Source organism: Mya arenaria, chromosome 17 (genome assembly GCF_026914265.1).
Source record: "Mya arenaria isolate MELC-2E11 chromosome 17, ASM2691426v1".
NCBI lineage: Eukaryota > Metazoa > Mollusca > Bivalvia > Myida > Myidae > Mya > Mya arenaria.
Window position 1 is genome coordinate 4637736 of NC_069138.1, and position 24293 is coordinate 4662028.

The 24293-nt window shown below is 34.9% G+C and overlaps 1 protein-coding gene across 3 annotated transcripts in view; it reads right to left on the reverse strand.

The window, feature by feature from the left end:
- Positions 1 to 3871: 3871 nt before the first annotated feature.
- Positions 3872 to 24293, reverse strand: part of LOC128223862 (signal transducer and activator of transcription 1-like) — a 42129-nt gene continuing 21707 nt past the window's right edge. For all 3 annotated transcript variants that reach the window (XM_052933294.1, XM_052933295.1, XM_052933296.1), the window contains 8 exons: positions 23937 to 23989; positions 22615 to 22742; positions 21151 to 21326; positions 20766 to 20945; positions 20274 to 20352; positions 9865 to 9959; positions 8409 to 9252; positions 3872 to 7562 (listed from right to left, as the gene is read on the reverse strand). In XM_052933294.1, coding sequence (XP_052789254.1) covers positions 7469 to 7562; positions 8409 to 9252; positions 9865 to 9959; positions 20274 to 20352; positions 20766 to 20945; positions 21151 to 21326; positions 22615 to 22742; positions 23937 to 23989 — 1649 coding nt within the window. In that variant the 3' untranslated portion in view covers positions 3872 to 7468. The remainder of the gene's footprint in view (positions 7563 to 8408; positions 9253 to 9864; positions 9960 to 20273; positions 20353 to 20765; positions 20946 to 21150; positions 21327 to 22614; positions 22743 to 23936; positions 23990 to 24293) is intronic.

Genomic DNA, 24293 nt, shown 5'->3' on the forward strand with positions numbered 1-24293 from the left:
TTCAAACTGTTAAACCATTTAAATTCGATAATAATTATAATATCAGTCAAGGAATTTTAATCGATTAGCGCCTTGTGCTAAATGAAGCCAATCAAACAAATCAAGATGTGAGATTCTTAACTGAACCCGCGAAAATTACATCGACTCAAGCAAACAAATCAAAGTGTGAAATTCTTGTTTCGGACCGCGAAAAAGAACGAGCGTGGAGAAATATCGACTCTCAAGATATCGAGCCATCCGATCGAAATTTATATGAACAAAGAGTAAATAAAAATCGGTCCTTTTAATTAGGTACGAGCCGACGAGGATATAGAGCAATGAGATATCGAGCCAACGAGTTTCGACTGTATCTAACTTAGTTATTCAAGTAGGTTAGATGGTTGAGTATCACTCGGTAATGGCATACATCTAGTAGTTGCTGATATATTAAATTATGTGTTTAAATAAAAAAAACTTAACCAGAATATATAAGTCGAATAATAAAGGGCAATCATTTGCATTATATGCAAGATTTTAAGTATCTTCCATGGCCGAGAGGAGTGTAAGATAGGTAATCCCAACCCAAGAGTGTTTTTGCGGAAACGTGATTTACTGAGTTTCCGCAGAACACCCTGCGCGAGGGTTGAGATGAACTTTTCTCCCACCTCAGATGAGTAGATCTACAAATTTTACCATGCTAGAAATTCTTATCTTAATAATGTATTAATTTACATACAGGCTGTCCAGCGTTCCTTCTACTTTCATACACAGGCTGTCCAGCGTTTCTTCTACTTACATATACAGGCTGTCCAGCGTTCATTCTACTTACATATACAGGCTGTTCAGCGTTCCTTCTACTTACATATACAGGCTGTCCAGCGTTCCTTCTACTTACATACACAGGCTGTCCATCGTTTCTTCTACTTACATATACAGGCTGTCCAGCGTTCCTTCTACTTACATATACAGGCTGTTCAGCGTTCCTTCTACTTACATATACAGGCTGTCCAGCGTTCCTTCTACTTACATATACAGGCTGTTCAGCGTTCGTCCTTTTTATACATACAGGCTGTCAAGCGTTCCTCCTATTTATATAATTATACATGTTGTCCAGCTTCCTTCTACTTACATACACAGGCTGTTCAGCGTTCGTCCTATTTATACATACAGGCTGTCAAGCGTTCCTCCTATTTATATAATTATACATGTTGTCCAGCGTTCCTTCTACTTACATATACAGGCTTTTCAGCGTTCCTCCTATTTATACATACAGGCTGTCAAGCGTTTCTCCTATTCATACATACAGACTGTTCAGCGTGTCTTCTATTTAATAGCAGGAACGCTGAACAGCCTGTATATATAAATAGTATTTATATATACAGGCTGTTCAGTGTTCCTGCTATGTATATACAGTCTGTCCAGCGTTCCTTCTATTTATATATAAAGGTTGTCCAGCGTTCCTCCTATTCATATATTCAGGCTGTCCAGCTTGTTGGAAGTAATATAGGAAATATTTTCGCATTATTTAAATGGCGTGGGGTGAAACTTTGCCTAACCTAAACTCTTTTGCATAATTTCTAAATCGAATCCACTAAATACTCGATTTCATTTGCAATATGACACTGACAGTCCAGCGTATTTGTTAATAGTTATATTGAAATAGGTATTGTTTTACAAACCTTGTATTATTCCTGCCGGTTTGTTAAATTTCGTCATTTACCACATTTTAGCCTAAAATGTTATAATTACTTAAACGTAAAGAACTTGACTTAAAAAAACCTACCCCCCCTCCCTTATACTGATTATTAGTAATATTAGTTTGTTTGTGTTAGTTTGCAATTTTCATGTATTATTAAATGCCTTTTAGAATGTATTACGGGCATTTGGCTGCGACGTATTATGATTTCTGCCTAAAGACTTACTTGTATAATATTTATATTACTGGCGTCGCGGCTATTCTCGGCAAATTATTATTTATTTATTAAATGTAATACAATGGTTTGTCTTGTCTTTGCTTTTTGGAGTAACGATTAATTTTCCTTTGTTTGATTTTTGTTCAATGATAAGCTTCTATTGTCAACGTGATGTTTAGTCAGTTTAAGAATTATGTTAAGTAATGCCGAGCCGTGGCGTTTCACTGTTATAATAAGATATATCTGATTATAAACAAAAAAAATGTTAAAGAAAGCTCCTCCTTTTTATGGGAGAGTGCAGGATCGAAAGCTCGTGTGTAGATTGTTTTTTTCTACTTTTTCATTTTCCAGAAATACTGTATTTTAAATAAGAAATGACGGACAATCATTGGAATTAAATGATTTAAATGTTTTGCGTTAAAAATGCAACAAGGCGTCGCCAGTTGTAATGAAAATGAGTGGAAATATGGACCATATACTAAAAGCCCCAAGTGAACTCGTGTTTCACTGAACGTTCATTTATCTTTTAAGCTATTATGGTGCGTTTGAGGTGTGTTGTTTGTGGAGTTTTGTGCTGTTATTCCAGGTTTATTGTTTGGGATTTTTTTGTTTTTATGTTTTATGTCTTTGGCGTTTACCCCGTGCTATTAAACGGGGTTTATGTTTAAACCTTTGGCGACTGAGCTTGTGTCTGTAGCTGTTCTCATATACATAGTGTGGTGTACGTTTTGTATCTCTGTTTCATTGTTGATTTAGCTCTTGGCTCGAAGCTCTCAACAGGGTTTAAATCTGAATTATTGATTTCCTGGCTTGTCCCTGTAGTTTTCATTGTATCATATGAAATAAAGCTTAAAGGTCATTGAAATTCATTCTTGAAAGGAAATCATTTGAACGGAAATGAATAAGACATTCATCAGACCAACTTTGGAATACGGCTTGTCGTTCTTTGGTCATCTTACCATCCGCGATGAATCCTTACTTGAGCAAGTCCTGATTAAGACTCTCGGAATTATTACCGAGGCAACACAACTTGTCATAGTCAAAAATATGTTCGTTATTTATGCAAGGACCCTTAATTTTGAGAGAAGACCATGCATACCAACAAACATATAATTTCCACAGTGACTTGAAGGGAATGTGCTAAATTTTGACCTCTAAAAAAATTAGTGAAATTTTACCTAAAATAACCCAAAATATATTTTTTTTTCTTCAGATTCATTAAAGGGGTCACTCATACCAACTATCTAGCATAAATAACTATGAATTACGGCACTTTTACAAAGTCAGAAAATCTCGATTTGTCTAAATAGACTAAAGTGAAACAACTCCAATTTCATCGAAATGTGACAGCTAAGAACAACATGCCTACAAAGGCACCCAAACGAAAAGTTGCAACAAAAACATGCAGCCAACATGCAGATAAAACTTCAATCTTTCAATTGCAACCAATATTCTCACCTGAACATGCATCTAGTTGGAGAAATTTGATAAAGTTTCTGAAAATATCGCAAAAATATCTCAACACAGACGTGCGTTCTGTTTTGCAAATAAACCAGTCTAATTTTTTTTTTAAATATTGTATTTAATAATACAATCAACCTTACTAATATTTCATTAATTACCTTTCATTAATAAACGAACAAAACAGCCTTTACTCGCGAGATAATGGGTAAATTAAAAGAAAAAAAAACACATGCAGGTTTGGTTACATTACACTATTACTTATTACTTCTTCCCCGAATTCGGCTACCACTAAATTTAGCACATTCCCTTCAAGTCACTGTGATAATTTCATACCAATAAACATAGAATTACTTTCTTTTGCTTTCTTTCACATCGAAACCGACATGCAAATAGTTCTTCCTTCCTTATGGATTTCATTTTTACCGTAAGCTGAAATATTTACAAAATTTATGTAATGTAACGCAATTTTACAACTTCTGCAATGCCATTTTCAATTTGATAAAAAAGTTGTTAACTTTATACTGTAAATATAATTTATTGAAACATATAGGTTAAGGGGAGATCAAATAGCAAAAGCATTCAGCCACAACCTCCTTACAATGATATACGTATAATATGTAGTGTTTCAATGTAAGTCATGAACTATATGATCTTCAAACTAACTTTTACAATGTTTTATTTTAAAGATATCATAAGTTCTAACAAGAGCACCGCGGAGTGGGTGCCAACGCTCGTCTGATGAAATTCCAAGTCGAAAAGGGGGGATAACTCAATATTAATTAAAGGCAAAATTATATGACCTGCTATAAACATGCATAGTGTTAATAGGAACACGTGTAGCAAGTTTAATGTGAAAATGTTGAACGGTTTTTGAGTTATGAGGTAAGGTTAAAGTTTTTGGACGACGACGACGACGCAGACGCAGACGCAGACGCAGACGACGCCGACGACGCCAAGGCTATCACAATAACTCGACTTTTTTTCTTCGAAAAACAGACGAGCTAAAAATCTTAACATTATTGCTGTTTAACAAATTTTTCCTTCTGACAATTTCGAAGTCATACCAATCTGAATATAATTGCTTTGTAACAAATGCTCAAGTTATACAAAATCTTAACATAATGGCTTTTTTAACGAATTCTTAGTGATGCAGAACTATTGTCACAATAATTGCTTTTTAAAAAAAAACAACAACAAAAAACAACTAAGTCATACAAATATTAACAGAATTGCTTCTTGACAAGTTTCTAATATTTAACTGAACTTATCTGCGTTACGATATCAGGCATTCAATTTTGTATTCCGATCAATTTAATGGAACACCATTAAACACAAAGTAACAAACATAAAACATAACATAAATTAAAGAGCACTTTTTCCGTAATAGCAAAATCAGTTTATAACAAACTAAGTACAACAGTCAATGTGTTTTCTGATCAATTTGGGGCCGAAATTTGGATCCAAATGCTAAAACCTGTATTTTTCCCCAAATGTGAAATTCCCAATTTTGTTTTGAAAAAGGTATTACTTTTAATAAAGAATGGGCCCGAAGGCGTTTCCTATAGAATAGTTGGTGTATTTGATCGATCCAAAGTTGATATCATTCTTTTTTCTCTACTATATATTTTAAAGCGTTCCTGCTCATTATAGGCAAAATTGTAAATCCAAATTTTAGTTAGAATGAGGCATTTATTCCCATCCGGTCGCATTTCCAAAATTTTGACGAAGAAAAAACACTGAAATTGCTTGAACTACATGTAAAAAAATAACAAAAAACACAAACATGTTAAAAACAATTCTGTACATAATCATAACATTTAAAATATCAATAAACACTTTACATTTATTTACAGAAAAAAATGTACATAACGGTTTTTCACATAATGGCTACATATTTATTGGCATTAGTACTCATATCACCATGTATATTCAAAAGATGGCACATTTTAAAGTCTTGCAATTTTCGTGTACGGCGGGAAACAGATTTCTCACATTTACACAAGCCTATGCAAACAGTTTTAAACATTATCAAATTCCATAAGAATGCGCAAAAAAACCTCAGTCAAATCTCAAACTCAGTGCTCAACTTATTTCACAAAAAACAAGCCTAGTGTGATTCAAAGTCTTGTGGGGTTTTGCTAGAGTTTTACATTATATAATAATTATGTTGCTTAAATTCTTTGTCAATATTTAAAAAAAAATCTCCCTAGCCAAAAACGCACTAAAATGCTCAAAAGCAGAGTTGTACTGTTCGCTGTAGATTTACATTTTTTCGTGTTCACGAGGTGAACTATTTCGCGATCATACAGTGAAACTTTCAATATTTTGTAAATATATATTTAAAGGATACAAAGTGAATTAAAAAATGACATCCAAGCCCTAATGGTGTAGATGGTTGATCCTGAAGTGAGAGCAGGCTCAAGTTTCTTAACAGAGAAAACTATTATTTGTTATTTCACTATTTTCGAAATTTCGTTTTTATTTTCATTGATAAATCTCTAAAAAACCCGGAAAGTATATAATAAAAAGAACATGAAACAAGGTCTATATCAAACAATATGTTTACATCATCTTAAAGCTGCACTCTCACAGATTTACTTTTTTATTTTTTTGTCAAGGAATGAGCAAATTTTTGCGTAAATATCTACAAACCAGTGGTAAAGGACGGCTGACAAAATATTAGACGCAGATCTTCATATTTTAGTTCGAAAACTATTTTTTAAGGCTTAAAGCGTAACTAACGGTTAAGAATAAACACAAAACTAACGGTTAAGAATAAACACAAAACATCACTTTTTGAACTTAAATAGAAAATCTGGGACTATGTTTTTGTGAGCAGTCTTATATGAATAGTTTACATGCATGTTCGCATTAATTGGCTGGTTCCAAGCCAAAAAATAAAAATAAATGTCAAAACGTTGAATCTGTGAGAGTGCAGCTTTAAGCATTAATCACACGGCATTATCAATAAAATAAAAAGGCATATTGAAAGCTACATTTTGAAACAAACATATCACAGAGATAAGACAGGAACAAAGTTACAGAAATAAAATATTTAAGCTTGACTTTATAAGTCACACCAACGGGCGACGAGGACATGGCACACCTGGCGAGACTCAAATCCACTGTCTCACGGGCAAGAGGAGGACACTTCATTTCACCTAAGATTTGGTATATATTGATCATGCATGTATTTCCTTATTGTGGAGAATATTATCTTTACATGTGTGTAAGCTTACAGCATTTTGATAAAATAGTGATGATTTTTAAACAGTTTAAACATAAACAGTTAACACATAATAAAATATAAAGAATGAAGCACAATTGTACATACAAATGACCGGCGGGTGTAATTTCAGACTAACAGCATCGTATAAAAAAGCATTAACTGTTATTGAGCCGAAGAAATATAATTATATAAAATATACATTTAATTTAACACCACGTTTTCCACCTACAAATTTGCAACAAATTATAATACATCATTGTGGTTATAAATCAGTAAAAACATGCATTAATCAGTGTAATCAATCATATCACGTTTTTTGTGTGTGTTTTATTACACAACATTCACATTTTGTTCTGTAGAAGATTTCGTTTTAACTGACTTGAAGGATAATCGGCTTCCTTGCTTTAAGAGATAACAGGCTGCATTGCTTTTAGAGATAATAGGCTGCATTGCTTTAAGAGCTAATCGGCCTTCATTGATGTTAGAATGTTTTGGCTACTACACGTGTGTCTGTAGTTTCCATTTATTATTCAATTTCTGTACAGATAATACTTCAGTTTGAATGGAGTATTGATATAACATTGCAGTATCTCTTTTTCCTTGGATAAAATGATTTCAATTTTCAGAAGAATATTCCGGGAAATTGCTAATTTCATTAAAATTCACCTTGGAATAAATGACATCAATTTCCAGAGGAAGAATCTGTGAAGTTATTAATTGCATTGAATTTCACCTTGGATAAAATGACTGCAATTTCCAGACGAAGAATCTGTGAAGTTATCAATTGCATTGAATTTCACCTTGGATAAAATGACTGCAATTTCCAGACGAAGAATCTGTGAAGTTATTAATTGCACTGAATTTCACCTTGGATAAAATGACATCAATTTCCAGACGAAGAATCCGGGAAGTTATTTATTGCATCAAACTTTAAGCTTCCACTGTCCATTCCTATTGCATCTTGAAAATCACCCGAACTGTAATACAAATTATTGTAAATCATGAACTATTAAAATGAATTGCTAGTCATGTTTTATGACATACAATCTATATTCAATTGAACGTCACTGTAAAGCAGAATTTGACATAGATGATGAAGAATTGTTAAAGCTACACAGATTTACCATTTTTACAACTCTTTTTTATTTTTGTCTTGGAAAGAGCAAAGTTTTGCGTAAATATCTGCAAACCAGTGATATAAGACTGCTGACATTAAATCAGATCGTAAATTTTTATATTTCCGTTAGAAAATTAATATTTTATGGCCTAAACCGTTACCAACAGTTAAAGAAAAATGCATAAAACATATTTTTTTTTACTTAAATACAAACATCTGCGATCTAACTTTTTGTCAGCAGTCTTATTTCACTGGTTTTCATGGATTTTCGCAAAAAACTGCTTGTTCCTAGACAAAAAATAAAAAAAAATGTCAAAACGTTCAATTTGTGAGTGTGCAGCTTTAAGGTCCGATGTGCATAGTTTTTGACACAAGATGCAAAATATATTTGAACAGTTTCATACATCCTTAAACTTATTTGATACTACAACAGTTACGAATATAAAGCCCAAGAAATGTACGAAGATAAATTGTCTTAATGATTTATCTACGTAAAATATACAAGTCGAATTAAGAAGCTACATTACGCATGAAACGTTTTTTGTTGACAATGCTCTTTTCACCTCTTAAAATACATTACCAAATGCACGTGCTAAGAATGAAAAAAAACATATAAAAAGTTTCAGGATTGTAAGTATGTACGGAACGGTATGTTTTTGCCTGCACATCTACTTTATCCCGCTAGTATACGACTTAATACACTTACTTCAATACAAAACCACCACCAGAATCCAATTGCTTTGATGATTGACTCTCCTTCTGACTTGTCTCCCTTGGGAGTCTTAACTGCTCCATACTTTTTAAAAGATGGTCTTTTTGTTGCACATTCAGTTGCGAAAACAGCTGCAAAATTGCATTGCTACATGTTTGAGAAACTGGTTGCTGTTGCTGCTGGTCAGGGGTCATTCCATTGTTAATGTCAGTTACAAGACATTGTTCCTCGTCGAAACCACTGCTTGAATCAACATAAATGACAGTTTCAGATCTATCGGCTGAATGTTCAACTCTAAAACCCTGATTTACAAATGGAGTGTTCATACCGTTTAGACGAGGTGGAATACATTCCATATTGTTGTTTTGTTGTAAACCAATCAACGGATTCATACTTGTATCTGCAAGCTGCTCCTGGCCATCCAAAACAAAACTCGCCATCGTAGTTGTTGGATCTTGTGCAAACAAGTTAGGCCCACCCACAGAAAATGATGTTCCATCACTCAATTCAATTTGTTGGTCAGAGATTATAAAATCGTCACCTCCGTTCATACAAAAGTCGCTCCCCGTAAAGCGACTGTCTGAATGTATTGGTTCAACGATTGTCTCCAAATTAGGCAGCATAATATCTTGATCGGGGAGCCCATCCGTTTCGGTGATATCACTATGTAACGGAGAAAGCATCTGACTTGTTATATCGGACACTTGTCCAGGGCTATACGGTCTAGCTGGATTTGGTGGTACACTCAGACAACTGCTCAAGTTTGGGTGCTCCTCCGACAGGTTTCTGTTTCTCCTGCGTTTGCAACCGTTCCCACTCCCGTGTCCATTTCCATTTCCTGAAATAGTTTGTTATATCGTTCATGTAACATACTTGTATAAGTACTTGAAGCATTCAGATAACAGTATACCGCCGCTCACTTGTTCTTGTTGTAGAAAAAGGGGGGTTTACTTCGTCAGTTCGACTTTTATTAGGTTTGCACAGCAGACGCAGATACAGCGGCGTACGACACCAAAGTATATCACATAATCGCGTCTTATTTCCTTGAAAAAAAGTGAACCAACAAAAAACGAAAGAGCAACTTACTTGCGGAAACAAATAACGTAGAAATGTCTGAATTAATATTCAAAAATACATTATACATCCTTGTTATGAAATAGTAGCGTTTACAAGAGCATAGCGGGTGTCAACGCTCGTATTTTTTCCACATGTAAATCACAGGCACGTTTGTTGATGAATGGAATTTATGAAGTAGTCAATTTGCTCAGGCAAAATTAAATAATTTACCTTTTTTAAACGCTTTTGTCGACAACAAAACAGAAACAGTTACAATACTGCAACTTATATATTCGATAAACAGACAAGTTAAACTAATCTTAAAAGAACACCAAATGAAACCGCAAACAGGAATTAACATAACATATGAAATCAAATAAATTGGGTCACTTACCATTAAAAGAGAGATTTGAGGCGGGAGATGATGGGTCAAAGCCTGAATCAAGCGACGGTCGTCTCTCGTGCTTACCGGTCGCCTGTTCAATCACACTGAAACAGAATAAGCAATGAAGTTGGTCCTTCTATGGCCCATATTATTATATTATACCTCACATAAATTTGTCCCTTCTTTATATATATATAATCTCGATCGGTCCGTATATCACTGTATTTTGATGAAAATCCAGTTTTATGACGTCAGCGGTCCATATTATATTTTTAGCGGGTCCGCACCTCGCCAAAAATGTAATATGGACCGCTGACGTCATACGATTGGTTAGTGCGGTTGCAATTTTCACAACGGCGAAAATTTGTCGCAAGCAAACATTATCAGGTTTGTTAAATATATAACACATTTAAATCGCTTTAAAAATGTTGTCTTGTAATGAAAAGTGTTCGGTATAATATAAGAAATATAACACACCAATTCGGGCTATATGGCATTATAAGGACCGGTCAGTCAGCCCCCGAAGGTGAATGGACCTCGCCTAACGCCTCGGTCCATATACACCTTTGGTGACTGACTGGCCGGTCCTTATGATGTCATATGACCCTCAATGGTGTGTAATATTTCTTAAATAGTACATGATCAAAACGAGTATGTGTTATGGACTGGATAATTATATAACATGCTCATTAAAAGAGTAAGGCAATAAACTTGCTCCGTGCTATGGACTAGATAATTACATTACATGATCAAATAGGGTAAGACAATGAAATTGCTCCGTGCTATGGACTAGATAATTACATTACATGATCAAACAGGGTAAGGCAATGAACTTGCTCCGTGCTATGGACTAGATAATTACATTACATGATCAAACAGGGTAAGACAATAAACTTGCTCCGTGCTATGGACTAGATAATTACATTACATGATCAAACAGGGTAAGACAATGAAATTGCTCCGTGCTATGGACTAGATAATTACATTACATGATCAAACAGGGTAAGACAATGAAATTGCTCCGTGCTATGGACTAGATAATTACATTACATGATCAAACAGGGTAAGGCAATAAACTTGCTCAGTGCTATGGACTAGATAATTACATTACATGATCAAACAGGGTAAGACAATGAAATTGCTCCGTGCTGTGGACTGGATAATTACATTACATGATCAAACAGGGTAAGGCAATGAACTTGCTCCGTGCTATGGACTAGATAATTACATTACATGATCAAACAGGGTAAGACAATAAACTTGCTCCGTGCTATGGACTAGATAATTACATTACATGATCAAACAGGGTAAGACAATGAAATTGCTCCGTGCTATGGACTAGATAATTACATTACATGATCAAACAGGGTAAGACAATGAAATTGCTCCGTGCTATGGACTAGATAATTACATTACATGATCAAACAGGGTAAGGCAATAAACTTGCTCAGTGCTATGGACTAGATAATTACATTACATGATCAAACAGGGTAAGGCAATGAACTTGCTCCGTGCTATGGACTAGATAATTACATTACATGATCAAACAGGGTTAGACAATGAACTTGCTCCGTGCTATGGACTAGATAATTACATTACATGATCAAACAGGGTAAGACAATGAAATTGCTCCGTGCTGTGGACTAGATAATTACATTACATGATCAAACAGGGTAAGGCAATGAAATTGCTCCGTGCTATGGACTAGATAATTACATTACATGATCAAACAGGGTAAGACAATGAAATTGCTCCGTGCTATGGACTAGATAATTACATTACATGATCAAACAGGGTAAGACAATGAAATTGCTCCGTGCTATGGACTAGATAATTACATTACATGATCAAACAGGGTAAGACAATGAACTTGCTCCGTGCTATGGACTAGATAATTACATAACAGGGTAAGACAATGAAATTGCTCCGTGCTATGGACTAGATAATTACATTACATGATCAAACAGGGTAAGACAATAAACTTGCTCCGTGCTATGGACTAGATAATTACATTACATGATCAAACAGGGTAAGACAATGAAATTGCTCCGTGCTATGGACTAGATAATTACATAACAGGGTAAGACAATGAAATTGCTCCGTGCTATGGAAAAATTGCTCCGTGCTATGGACTAGATAATTACATTACATGATCAAACAGGGTAAGACAATGAAATTGCTCAGTGCTATGGACTAGATAATTACATTACATGATCAAACAGGGTAAGACAATGAAATTGCTCCGTGCTGTGGACTAGATAATTACATTACATGATCAAACAGGGTAAGGCAATGAAATTGCTCCGTGCTATGGACTAGATAATTACATTACATGATCAAACAGGGTAAGACAATGAACTTGCTCCGTGCTATGGACTAGATAATTACATTACATGATCAAACAGGGTAAGACAATGAAATTGCTCCATGCTATGGACTAGATAATTACATTACATGATCAAACAGGGTAAGACAATGAACTTGCTCAGTGCTATGGACTGGATAATTACATTACATGATCAAACAGGGTAAGACAATGAACTTGCTCAGTGCTATGGACTAGATAATTACATTACATGATCAAACAGGGTAAGGCAATAAACTTGCTCCGTGCTATGGACTAGATAATTACATTACATGATCAAACAGGGTAAGACAATAAACTTGCTCAGTGCTATGGACTAGATAATTACATTACATGATCAAACAGGGTAAGACAATAAACTTGCTCCGTGCTATGGACTAGATAATTACATTACATGATCAAACAGGGTAAGGCAATAAACTTGCTCCGTGCTATGGACTAGATAATTACATTACATGATCAAACAGGGTAAGACAATAAACTTGCTCCGTGCTATGGACTGGATAATTACATTACATGATCAAACAGGGTAAGACAATGAACTTGCTCAGTGCTATGGACTAGATAATTACATTACATGATCAAACAGGGTAAGGCAATAAACTTGCTCCGTGCTATGGACTAGATAATTACATTACATGATCAAACAGGGTAAGACAATGAATTTGCTCCGTGCTATGGACTAGATAATTACATTACATGATCAAACAGGGTAAGACAATGAAATTGCTCCGTGCTATGGACTAGATAATTACATTACATGATCAAACAGGGTAAGGCAATAAACTTGCTCAGTGCTATGGACTAGATAATTACATTACATGATCAAACAGGGTAAGGCAATAAACTTGCTCCGTGCTATGGACTAGATAATTACATTTCATGATCAAACAGGGTAAGGCAATGAAATTGCTCCGTGCTATGGACTAGATAATTACATTACATGATCAAACAGGGTAAGGCAATAAACTTGCTCCGTGCTATGGACTGGATAATTACATTAAATGATCAAACAGGGTAAGACAATGAACTTGCTCAGTGCTATGGACTAGATAATTACATTACATGATCAAACAGGGTAAGACAATGAAATTGCTCCGTGCTATGGACTGGATAATTACATTACATGATCAAACAGGGTAAGGCAATGAAATTGCTCAGTGCTATGGACTAGATAATTACATTACATGATCAAACAGGGTAAGACAATGAAATTGCTCCGTGCTATGGACTAGATAATTACATTACATGATCAAACAGGGTAAGACAATGAAATTGCTCCGTGCTATGGACTAGATAATTACATTACATGATCAAACAGGGTAAGACAATGAAATTGCTCCGTGCTATGGACTAGATAATTACATTACATGATCAAACAGGGTAAGACAATGAAATTGCTCCGTGCTATGGACTGGATAATTACATTACATGATCAAACAGGGTAAGGCAATGAAATTGCTCCGTGCTATGGACTAGATAATTACATTACATGATCAAACAGGGTAAGGCAATAAACTTGCTCCGTGCTATGGACTAGATAATTACATTACATGATCAAACAGGGTAAGACAATAAACTTGCTCAGTGCTATGGACTAGATAATTACATTACATGATCAAACAGGGTAAGACAATAAACTTTCTCCGTGTTATGGACTAGATAATTACATTACATGATCAAACAGGGTAAGACAATAAACTTGCTCAGTGCTATGGACTAGATAATTACATTACATGATCAAACAGGGTAAGACAATGAACTTGCTCCGTGCTATGGACTAGATAATTACATTACATGATCAAACAGGGTAAGACAATGAAATTGCTCCGTGCTATGGACTAGATAATTACATTACATGATCAAACAGGGTAAGACAATAAACTTGCTCCGTGCTATGGACTAGATAATTACATTACATGATCAAACAGGGTAAGACAATGAACTTGCTCCGTGCTATGGACTAGATAATTACATTACATGATCAAACAGGGTAAGACAATGAACTTGCTCAGTGCTATGGACTAGATAATTACATTACATGATCAAACAGGGTAAGACAATGAACTTGCTCCGTGCTATGGACTGGATAATTACATTACATGATCAAACAGGGTAAGACAATGAAATTGCTCCGTGCTATGGACTAGATAATTACATTACATGATCAAACAGGGTAAGACAATGAACTTGCTCCGTGCTATGGACTAGATAATTACATTACATGATCAAACAGGGTAAGACAATGAACTTGCTCAGTGCTATGGACTAGATAATTACATTACATGATCAAACAGGGTAAGACAATGAACTTGCTCCGTGCTATGGACTAGATAATTACATTACATGATCAAACAGGGTAAGACAATGAACTTGCTCAGTGCTATGGACTAGATAATTACATTACATGATCAAACAGGGTAAGGCAATGAAATTGCTCCGTGCTATGGACTAGATAATTACATTACATGATCAAACAGGGTAAGACAATAAACTTGCTCAGTGCTATGGACTAGATAATTACATTACATGATCAAACAGGGTAAGGCAATGAAATTGCTCAGTGCTGTGGACTGGATAATTACATTTCATGATCAAACAGGGTAAGGCAATAAACTTGCTCAGTGCTATGGACTGGATAATTACATAACATGATCAAACAGGGTAAGACAATGAAATTGCTCCGTGCTATGGACTAGATAATTACATTACATGATCAAACAGGGTAAGACAATGAAATTGCTCCGTGCTATGGACTAGATAATTACATTACATGATCAAACATGGTAAGACAATGAAATTGCTCAGTGCTATGGACTGGATAATTACATTACATGATCAAACAGGGTAAGGCAATGAAATTGCTCAGTGCTGTGGACTGGATAATTACATTTCATGATCAAACAGGGTAAGGCAATAAACTTGCTCAGTGCTATGGACTGGATAATTACATTAAATGATCAAACAGGGTAAGACAATGAAATTGCTCAGTGCTATGGACTAGATAATTACATTACATGATCAAACAGGGTAAGGCAATGAAATTGCTCAGTGCTATGGACTAGATAATTACATTACATGATCAAACAGGGTAAGGCAATGAAATTGCTCAGTGCTATGGACTAGATAATTACATTACATGATCAAACAGGGTAAGGCAATGAAATTGCTCCGTGCTATGGACTAGATAATTACATTACATGATCAAACAGGGTAAGACAATGAAATTGCTCAGTGCTATGGACTAGATAATTACATTACATGATCAAACAGGGTAAGGCAATGAAATTGCTCCGTGCTATGGACTAGATAATTACATTACATGATCAAACAGGGTAAGGCAATGAACTTGCTCAGTGCTATGGACTAGATAATTACATTACATGATCAAACAGGGTAAGACAATGAAATTGCTCCGTGCTATGGACTGGATAATTACATTACATGATCAAACAGGGTAGGACAATGAAATTGCTCCGTGCTATGGACTAGATAATTACATTACATGATCAAACAGGGTAGGACAATGAAATTGCTCCGTGCTATGGACTAGATAATTACATTACATGATCAAACAGGGTAGGACAATGAAATTGCTCCGTGCTATGGACTAGATAATTACATTACATGATCAAACAGGGTAAGGCAATGAAATTGCTCCGTGCTATGGACTAGATAATTACATTACATGATCAAACAGGGTAAGGCAATGAAATTGCTCCGTGCTATGGACTAGATAATTACATTTCATGATCAAACAGGGTAAGACAATGAAATTGCTCCGTGCTATGGACTGGATAATTACATTACATGATCAAACAGGGTAAGACAATGAAATTGCTCCGTGCTATGGACTGGATAATTACATTTCATGATCAAACAGGGTAAGACAATGAAATTGCTCCGTGCTATGGACTGGATAATTACATTTCATGATCAAACAGGGTAAGACAATGAAATTGCTCCGTGTTATGGACTAGATAATTACATTACATGATCAAACAGGGTAGGACAATGAAATTGCTCAGTGCTATGGACTAGATAATTACATTACATGATCAAACAGGGTAAGACAATGAAATTGCTCCGTGCTATGGACTAGATAATTACATTACATGATCAAACAGGGTAAGACAATGAAATTGCTCCGTGCTATGGACTAGATAATTACATTACATGATCAAACAGGGTAAGACAATGAAATTGCTCCGTGCTATGGACTAGATAATTACATTACATGATCAAACAGGGTAAGACAATGAAATTGCTCCGTGCTATGGACTAGATAATTACATTACATGATCAAACAGGGTAAGACAATGAAATTGCTCCGTGCTATGGACTAGATAATTACATTACATGATCAAACAGGGTAAGACAATGAAATTGCTCCGTGCTATGGACTAGATAATTACATTACATGATCAAACAGGGTAAGACAATGAAATTGCTCCGTGCTATGGACTAGATAATTACATTACATGATCAAACAGGGTAAGACAATGAAATTGCTCCGTGCTATGGACTAGATAATTACATTACATGATCAAACAGGGTAAGACAATGAAATTGCTCCGTGCTATGGACTAGATAATTACATTTCATGATCAAACAGGGTAAGACAATGAAATTGCTCCGTGCTATGGACTAGATAATTACATTACATGATCAAACAGGGTAAGACAATGAAATTGCTCCGTGCTATGGACTAGATAATTACATTACATGATCAAACAGGGTTAGACAATGAAATTGCTCCGTGCTATGGACTAGATAATTACATTTCATGATCAAACAGGGTAAGACAATGAAATTGCTCCGTGCTATGGACTAGATAATTACATTACATGATCAAACAGGGTAAGACAATGAAATTGCTCCGTGCTATGGACTGGATAATTACATTTCATGATCAAACAGGGTAAGACAATGAAATTGCTCCGTGCTATGGACTGGATAATTACATTACATGATCAAACAGGGTAAGACAATGAAATTGCTCCGTGTTATGGACTAGATAATTACATTACATGATCAAACAGGGTAAGGCAATAAACTTTCTCCGTGTTATGGACTAGATAATTACATTACATGATCAAACAGGGTAAGGCAATGAAATTGCTCCGTGCTATGGACTAGATAATTACATTACATGATCAAACAGGGTAAGACAATAAACTTGCTCCGTGCTATGGACTGGATAATTACATTACATGATCAAACAGGGTAAGACAATGAAATTGCTCCGTGCTATGGACTAGATAATTACATTACATGATCAAACAGGGTAAGACAATGAAATTGCTCCGTGCTATGGACTAGATAATTACATTACATGATCAAACAGGGTAAGACAATGAAATTGCTCCGTGCTATGGACTGGATAATTACATTACATGATCAAACAGGGTAAGACAATGAAATTGCTCCGTGCTATGGACTAGATAATTACATTACATGATCAAACAGGGTAAGACAATGAAATTGCTCCGTGCTATGGACTAGATAATTACATTACATGATCAAACAGGGTAAGACAATGAAATTGCTCCGTGTTATGGACTAGATAATTACATTACATGATCAAACAGGGTAAGGCAATAAACTTTCTCCGTGTTATGGACTAGATAATTACATTACATGATCAAACAGGGTAAGACAATGAAATTGCTCCGTGCTATGGACTAGATAATTACATTACATGATCAAACAGGGTAAGACAATGAAATTGCTCCGTGCTATGGACTAGATAATTACATTACATGATCAAACAGGGTAAGGCAATGAAATTGCTCCGTGCTATGGACTAGATAATTACATTACATGATCAAACAGGGTAAGACAATGAAATTGCTCCGTGCTATGGACTGGATAATTACATTACATGATCAAACAGGGTAAGACAATGAAATTGCTCCGTGCTATGGACTAGATAATTACATTACATGATCAAACAGGGTAAGACAATGAAATTGCTCCGTGCTGTGGACTAGATAATTACATTACATGATCAAACAGGGTAAGACAATGAAATTGCTCCGTGCTATGGACTAGATAATTACATTACATGATCAAACAGGGTAAGACAATGAAATTGCTCCGTGCTATGGACTAGATAATTACATTACATGATCAAACAGGGTAAGACAATGAAATTGCTCCGTGCTATGGACTAGATAATTACATTTCATGATCAAACAGGGTAAGACAATGAAATTGCTCCGTGCTATGGACTAGATAATTACATTACATGATCAAACAGGGTAAGACAATGAAATTGCTCCGTGCTATGGACTAGATAATTACATTACATGATCAAACAGGGTAAGACAATGAAATTGCTCCGTGCTATGGACTAGATAATTACATTACATGATCAAACAGGGTAAGACAATGAAATTGCTCCGTGCTATGGACTAGATAATTACATTACATGATCAAACAGGGTAAGACAATGAAATTGCTCCGTGCTATGGACTGGATAATTACATTACATGATCAAACAGGGTAAGACAATGAAATTGCTCCGTGCTATGGACTAGATAATTACATTACATGATCAAACAGGGTAAGACAATGAAATTGCTCCGTGCTGTGGACTAGATAATTACATTACATGATCAAACAGGGTAAGACAATGAAATTGCTCCGTGCTATGGACTAGATAATTACATTACATGATCAAACAGGGTAAGACAATGAAATTGCTCCGTGCTATGGACTAGATAATTACATTACATGATCAAACAGGGTAAGACAATGAAATTGCTCCGTGCTATGGACTAGATAATTACATTACATGATCAAACAGGGTAAGACAATGAAATTGCTCCGTGCTATGGACTAGATAATTACATTACATGATCAAACAGGGTAAGACAATGAAATTGCTCAGTGCTGTGGACTAGATAATTACATTTCATGATCAAACAGGGTAAGGCAATGAAATTGCTCCGTGCTATGGACTAGATAATTACATTACATGATTAAACAGGGTAAGACAATGAACTTGCTCCGTGCTGTGGACTAGATAATTACATTACATGATCAAACAGGGTAAGGCAATGAAATTGCTCCGTGCTATGGACTAGATAATTACATTACATGATCAAACAGGGTAAGACAATGAAATTGCTCCGTGCTATGGACTAGATAATTACATTACATGATTAAACAGGGTAAGACAATGAATTTGCTCCGTGTTATGGACTAGATAATTACATTACATGATTAAACAGGGTAAGACAATGAAATTGCTCCGTGCTATGGACTAGATAATTACATTACATGATCAAACAGGGTAAGGCAATGAAATTGCTCCGTGCTATGGACTAGATAATTACATTACATGATTAAACAGGGTAAGACAATGAATTTGCTCCGTGCTATGGACTAGATAATTACATTACATGATCAAACAGGGTAAGGCAATGAAATTGCTCCGTGCTATGGACTAGATAATTACATTACATGATCAAACAGGGTAAGGCAATGAAATTGCTCCGTGCTATGGACTAGATAATTACATTACATGATTAAACAGGGTAAGACAATGAATTTGCTCCGTGTTATGGACTAGATAACTATATTACATGGTCTATATAGTTACAATTTATTTGGTAAAAAGTGAAGGATACATTCTTAAATCACCGTTTATATGGGCTTTATTGGACAAAAAAAATAACACTATAAGGCCTAAAAGGGTTACATCCTTTTCAAAAATAGGAAGGGTAGGCTTTTTATTTTTTATTGGGCTTTATATCTATAAGAATGTCATTTTCATCATTGAAGAATGGTGTTTAAGTAATCATTTGTATAAAGCATTCAAGGTTTTAAAGTTAAACTGCATATTGAAAAGCAAAAATAATAATAATTCAAACCTACTATACAAACGGTAGGGTCGGCGCCAATTTCGCAGGTAGAGTCGGGTAACCAGAACCAAATGTATTTTTAGGCCTAGCACAGGATACATTATGGTTCAACTGTATTTAAATCAAAGCATATTAATATATATTTGAAAGAGAGCACGGATATTAAAATATAAATTTCTTACTAAAGTGTCTGTTCCAAGTCGATCATCCACGCTTGCATGGGCTTGACGTACCCAATAGCGTCATTGCTTTCAGAACTATCTACACGTGAATAAAAAGACAAATACTTGTATTTGTTTTGTAACATGTTAAAAGTCAACATTTATTTGCTAAAATAGAAAAAACAGTCTCCAAATATAGACTGGCTGAATTTCTTACCATAATGACCATACTATATATATTGTTGATTTTGAAAAACTGTAATACTGACATTTACGATTCATTCTTAAATGATTTGCCATCAATTTTGATAAAAAAATGGTTGAAAAAAGCGAGCCTTTGGCGAGATTTTTGACTCATTATTCGCCCAGAATGAATTTCTTTTGCTTAGCGGTTTTACAATGAATTCAAGCAACGTGATCATAAAAAGGGGTTAAAAACCAATATCTGACATTCTTGAATAAATATTCAAATTTTCAAAACTGTTAACCAAAACATAGAGTACCAAGTCCTACCTTCTGTAACATGTTTCTTGAATGTCTGGTCCCATGGTCTGCCCGGATAAAGAACCTTGTATACACTTGATTGGTCTTTCCCTTTTGTACAGAGCAACACTTTGGCCAAACAATTCTTTTCCAAAACCTTCTGGTTTGCCACATCCATACTGTCGGCGATATTCCTCATCTTTTGTCCATCTACGGTCATGAAATTTCAACAATAACATATCACAATTCTAAATAAGTGGCAACTGCAGGGACAGAACTAGTAGCTAGTAGCCAGGACAAATCTGGTTTTGGTCATAAGTAGACAAAACATTTTGTTTAATAAGGATTTCATTTTCAAATGACAATACAATAAAACTTAATTTACGGCAAAACAGTCAAACAAATCAAATCATACCCGGGTTTGTTTTAACAACCATCACACAGGCTGTAAGGAAAGCAAAGATGCTTCTGATTCCTTGGCTGTCAATCAAATTGGTGTCCGAGAATCTCAATATGAACATGCCATCTTTGGGCCTTGCTGTGCGGAGTTTCTCCCTAGCATCTTCCTTGCTGATGAAACCCTCGATAAGTCTGAAATTTCAAATCTACTTCGCGTGTTGCCTTTTTCATTGATTGTTTAAAGGGGAACAATATATATTATACTTGATAGTTGCATCTATCTGGTGTCTCCTATATAGCACCCCTTTTAACGAATAACATCAATCATTTCGAATATAGTGTTTCGGGCTGATTGTTTCATTGACTGTTTAACAAATACAACCAATGAAAACCATATATCGAATATTGTGCTTCGCGTTGCTTTTCTATTCACTGTTTAAACAAATTCCACTAATGAAAACGAATATTTCATATATAGTGCTTCGCGTTGCTTTTATCATGGACTGTAAACAAATGCATGTACCACCAATGAAAATTATATCGAATTAAGTGCTTCGCGTTGCTTTTTTATTCACAGTTTAAACAAAAACACCAATGAAATAATATTTCAAATAATATATTGCTTCGCTTCGATTTAATCATGGACGGTTTTAAACAAATACCACCAATGAAAACCATATATCGAATATAGCGCTTCGCGTGCTTTTCTATTCACTGTTTAAACAAATTCTACTAATGAAAACGAAAAATTTCAAATATAGTCTTCGCGTTGCTTTTATCATGGACTGGTTGAACAAATGCATGTACCACCAATGAAAATCATATGACATATAGCGCTTCGCGTTGCTTTTTTATTCACAGTTTAAACAAAATCACCAATGAAAAAATATTTCAAATAATATTTTGCTTTGCTTGGATTTTATCATGGACTGTTTTAAACAAATACCACCAATGAAAATCATATCGAATATAGCGCTTCGCGATGCTTTTTTATTCACTGTTTAAACAAAATAACACCAATTAAAGAAATATTTCAAATATGATAGTGCTTCGCGTTGCTCTTATTATCATTGTTTTAACAAATACCATCAATGAAAATTACATCGAATTTAGTGTTTCGCGTTGTTATTTCTTTAACTGTTTATACAATACCCCAATGAAAAAAATATTAAAAATATTTTGAGCGCTTCGCGTTGCATTTTTCATTTACTGTTTAAACAAATACTACAAATTAAAAATTACTTCAAATATATCTAAAAGCGATGTATTATATCAAAGAGTCTACAGATTCTCAAAATAGATGTCAGTGTCAATTAAATGTTGTTGTTTTTCCATACATAGACCTGTGTGCAGTCCTCCAGATATGATTAAATCGAACGACAAGACAATCCATTTATACTTTCATTCACATAATGGTACAGTGTTGTGAAATACGTTCAAATCAAACTAGTTAAAAATGTCATTAAATACGTTTACTCACCCTTCCCTCCAGTACTTTATAAGGTATCTTTCAATCAGATTATAGCAGCCAATAAACCATTTCCAAAAGGAAAAAGTAAGCAAATCGTCTGTTTCATCCAAAGACTTGGAGGATTTTTCAAGCTTTTCCTGAAGAAAATATCATCCGTAAATTAAAGGTATTTCTCAAACAACTTTGAGCCTGCCTACATCTGGGCCAGTATTCAATATTGATCTTATCCTTATACTTAGACACGCCTCAGTGATTCCATTTAACTTGTTGGTCTGCTCAATATACAGGCCAATCACAACACTTTCTAACCTTAAATTTAAGTTCCATCTAAGTTGCTTATTGCATATGGCTCCCGAAAAATGATCAACGTATTCCATTTGAGGATACAACCATGTGCTCTTATTAATTGGTGAAATATTATCCCTTCATTGGTCCATTGAATGGTTAAATGACAACCAGCGTAGCCCTAATTCAAAGACTAATATTTACACCTCAACTTCCATTCCTTCAATGAACTGTCTTTCGGCAATTGCGTTCATCAATCGATGAACGCATCATCTTCGGATATGTTCGGAACGCAATTCATTGCATAACAATATACATGAAAAATATTTATCTTGTTATTGTTTGTATTGTGTCAGAAGGTCCCGTAATATATAAATCAACATTTTAGTAAGTGTTAATATTTTAAATTTTAAATGTATGGTTGCCATAACTGTTTGAATTTTACGCTTAAAGGTGATTTCAAGTGGTTGATCTTTTCCCGCGATATTGTGACGTCATTTGAAAAAAATGCTTCCGGTTACAGTCGGGTCGTTCTATTTACAGAATGGGTAGGAAAGGGTTACTGAAAGTTTTTGTTTTAAATGAAATTAAGTATTTTTTAAACAATAATTGAATGAAATAATGAACTATTGGTGTAAATATAAGTAATGAATTGCGGGCTTGATGTCATTATCGGGGATATGAACGCCATTGGGCTGGTCAAAGTATGCATGAAGTCCTTCGGACTCCACACACTTTGACCAGCCCAATTGCGTTCATACCCCGATAATGACATCAACCCCGCAATTCATTCCTTAATTGGGTTCATAATTTTCTATATAGATAAAGTAATTATTTGTAAATCGGTTATGTATCAAAGATCACTGAGTTTATCCATAATAGGTGCTTCCTTTAGGATAATAAGTACATGTATGCACATAATTGAGGATATAGCTAAGAACATATCAAGCTTACCAAGATATTTTAAAAAAACAACAACAGAAAACAGTGACAAGAAATATTATATATTACATAAATATAATATATAACATCCTATATTTACTCACAAAGCAAAACCGTTTCAGTGTAATAGGCTTGCTATCTGGCAACTCTGAATTTCCTGCAAGTAAGAATGTTACATGTATAGCAATTGCTATCATAGGACAGCGCGCTCAACTATATGCCGCTTTGTCTTAGAAGCGAATGCATTAACGATATGTGTAATTCAAATACAAAAGTCAACAAATAAGTCATTCAGGGGCCACAAATTGAATTTAGTATGACATGGAGTTATGATACCTTATTGTGTCATGGTGCTCAACAACTGTGTGAAGTATGAAATGAATTGAATGAAGGGTATTGGAGCTGTAAGTGAAAAATGTCAACTTGCCATACAACTTTAACCAGACGCCGACGGCGCCACG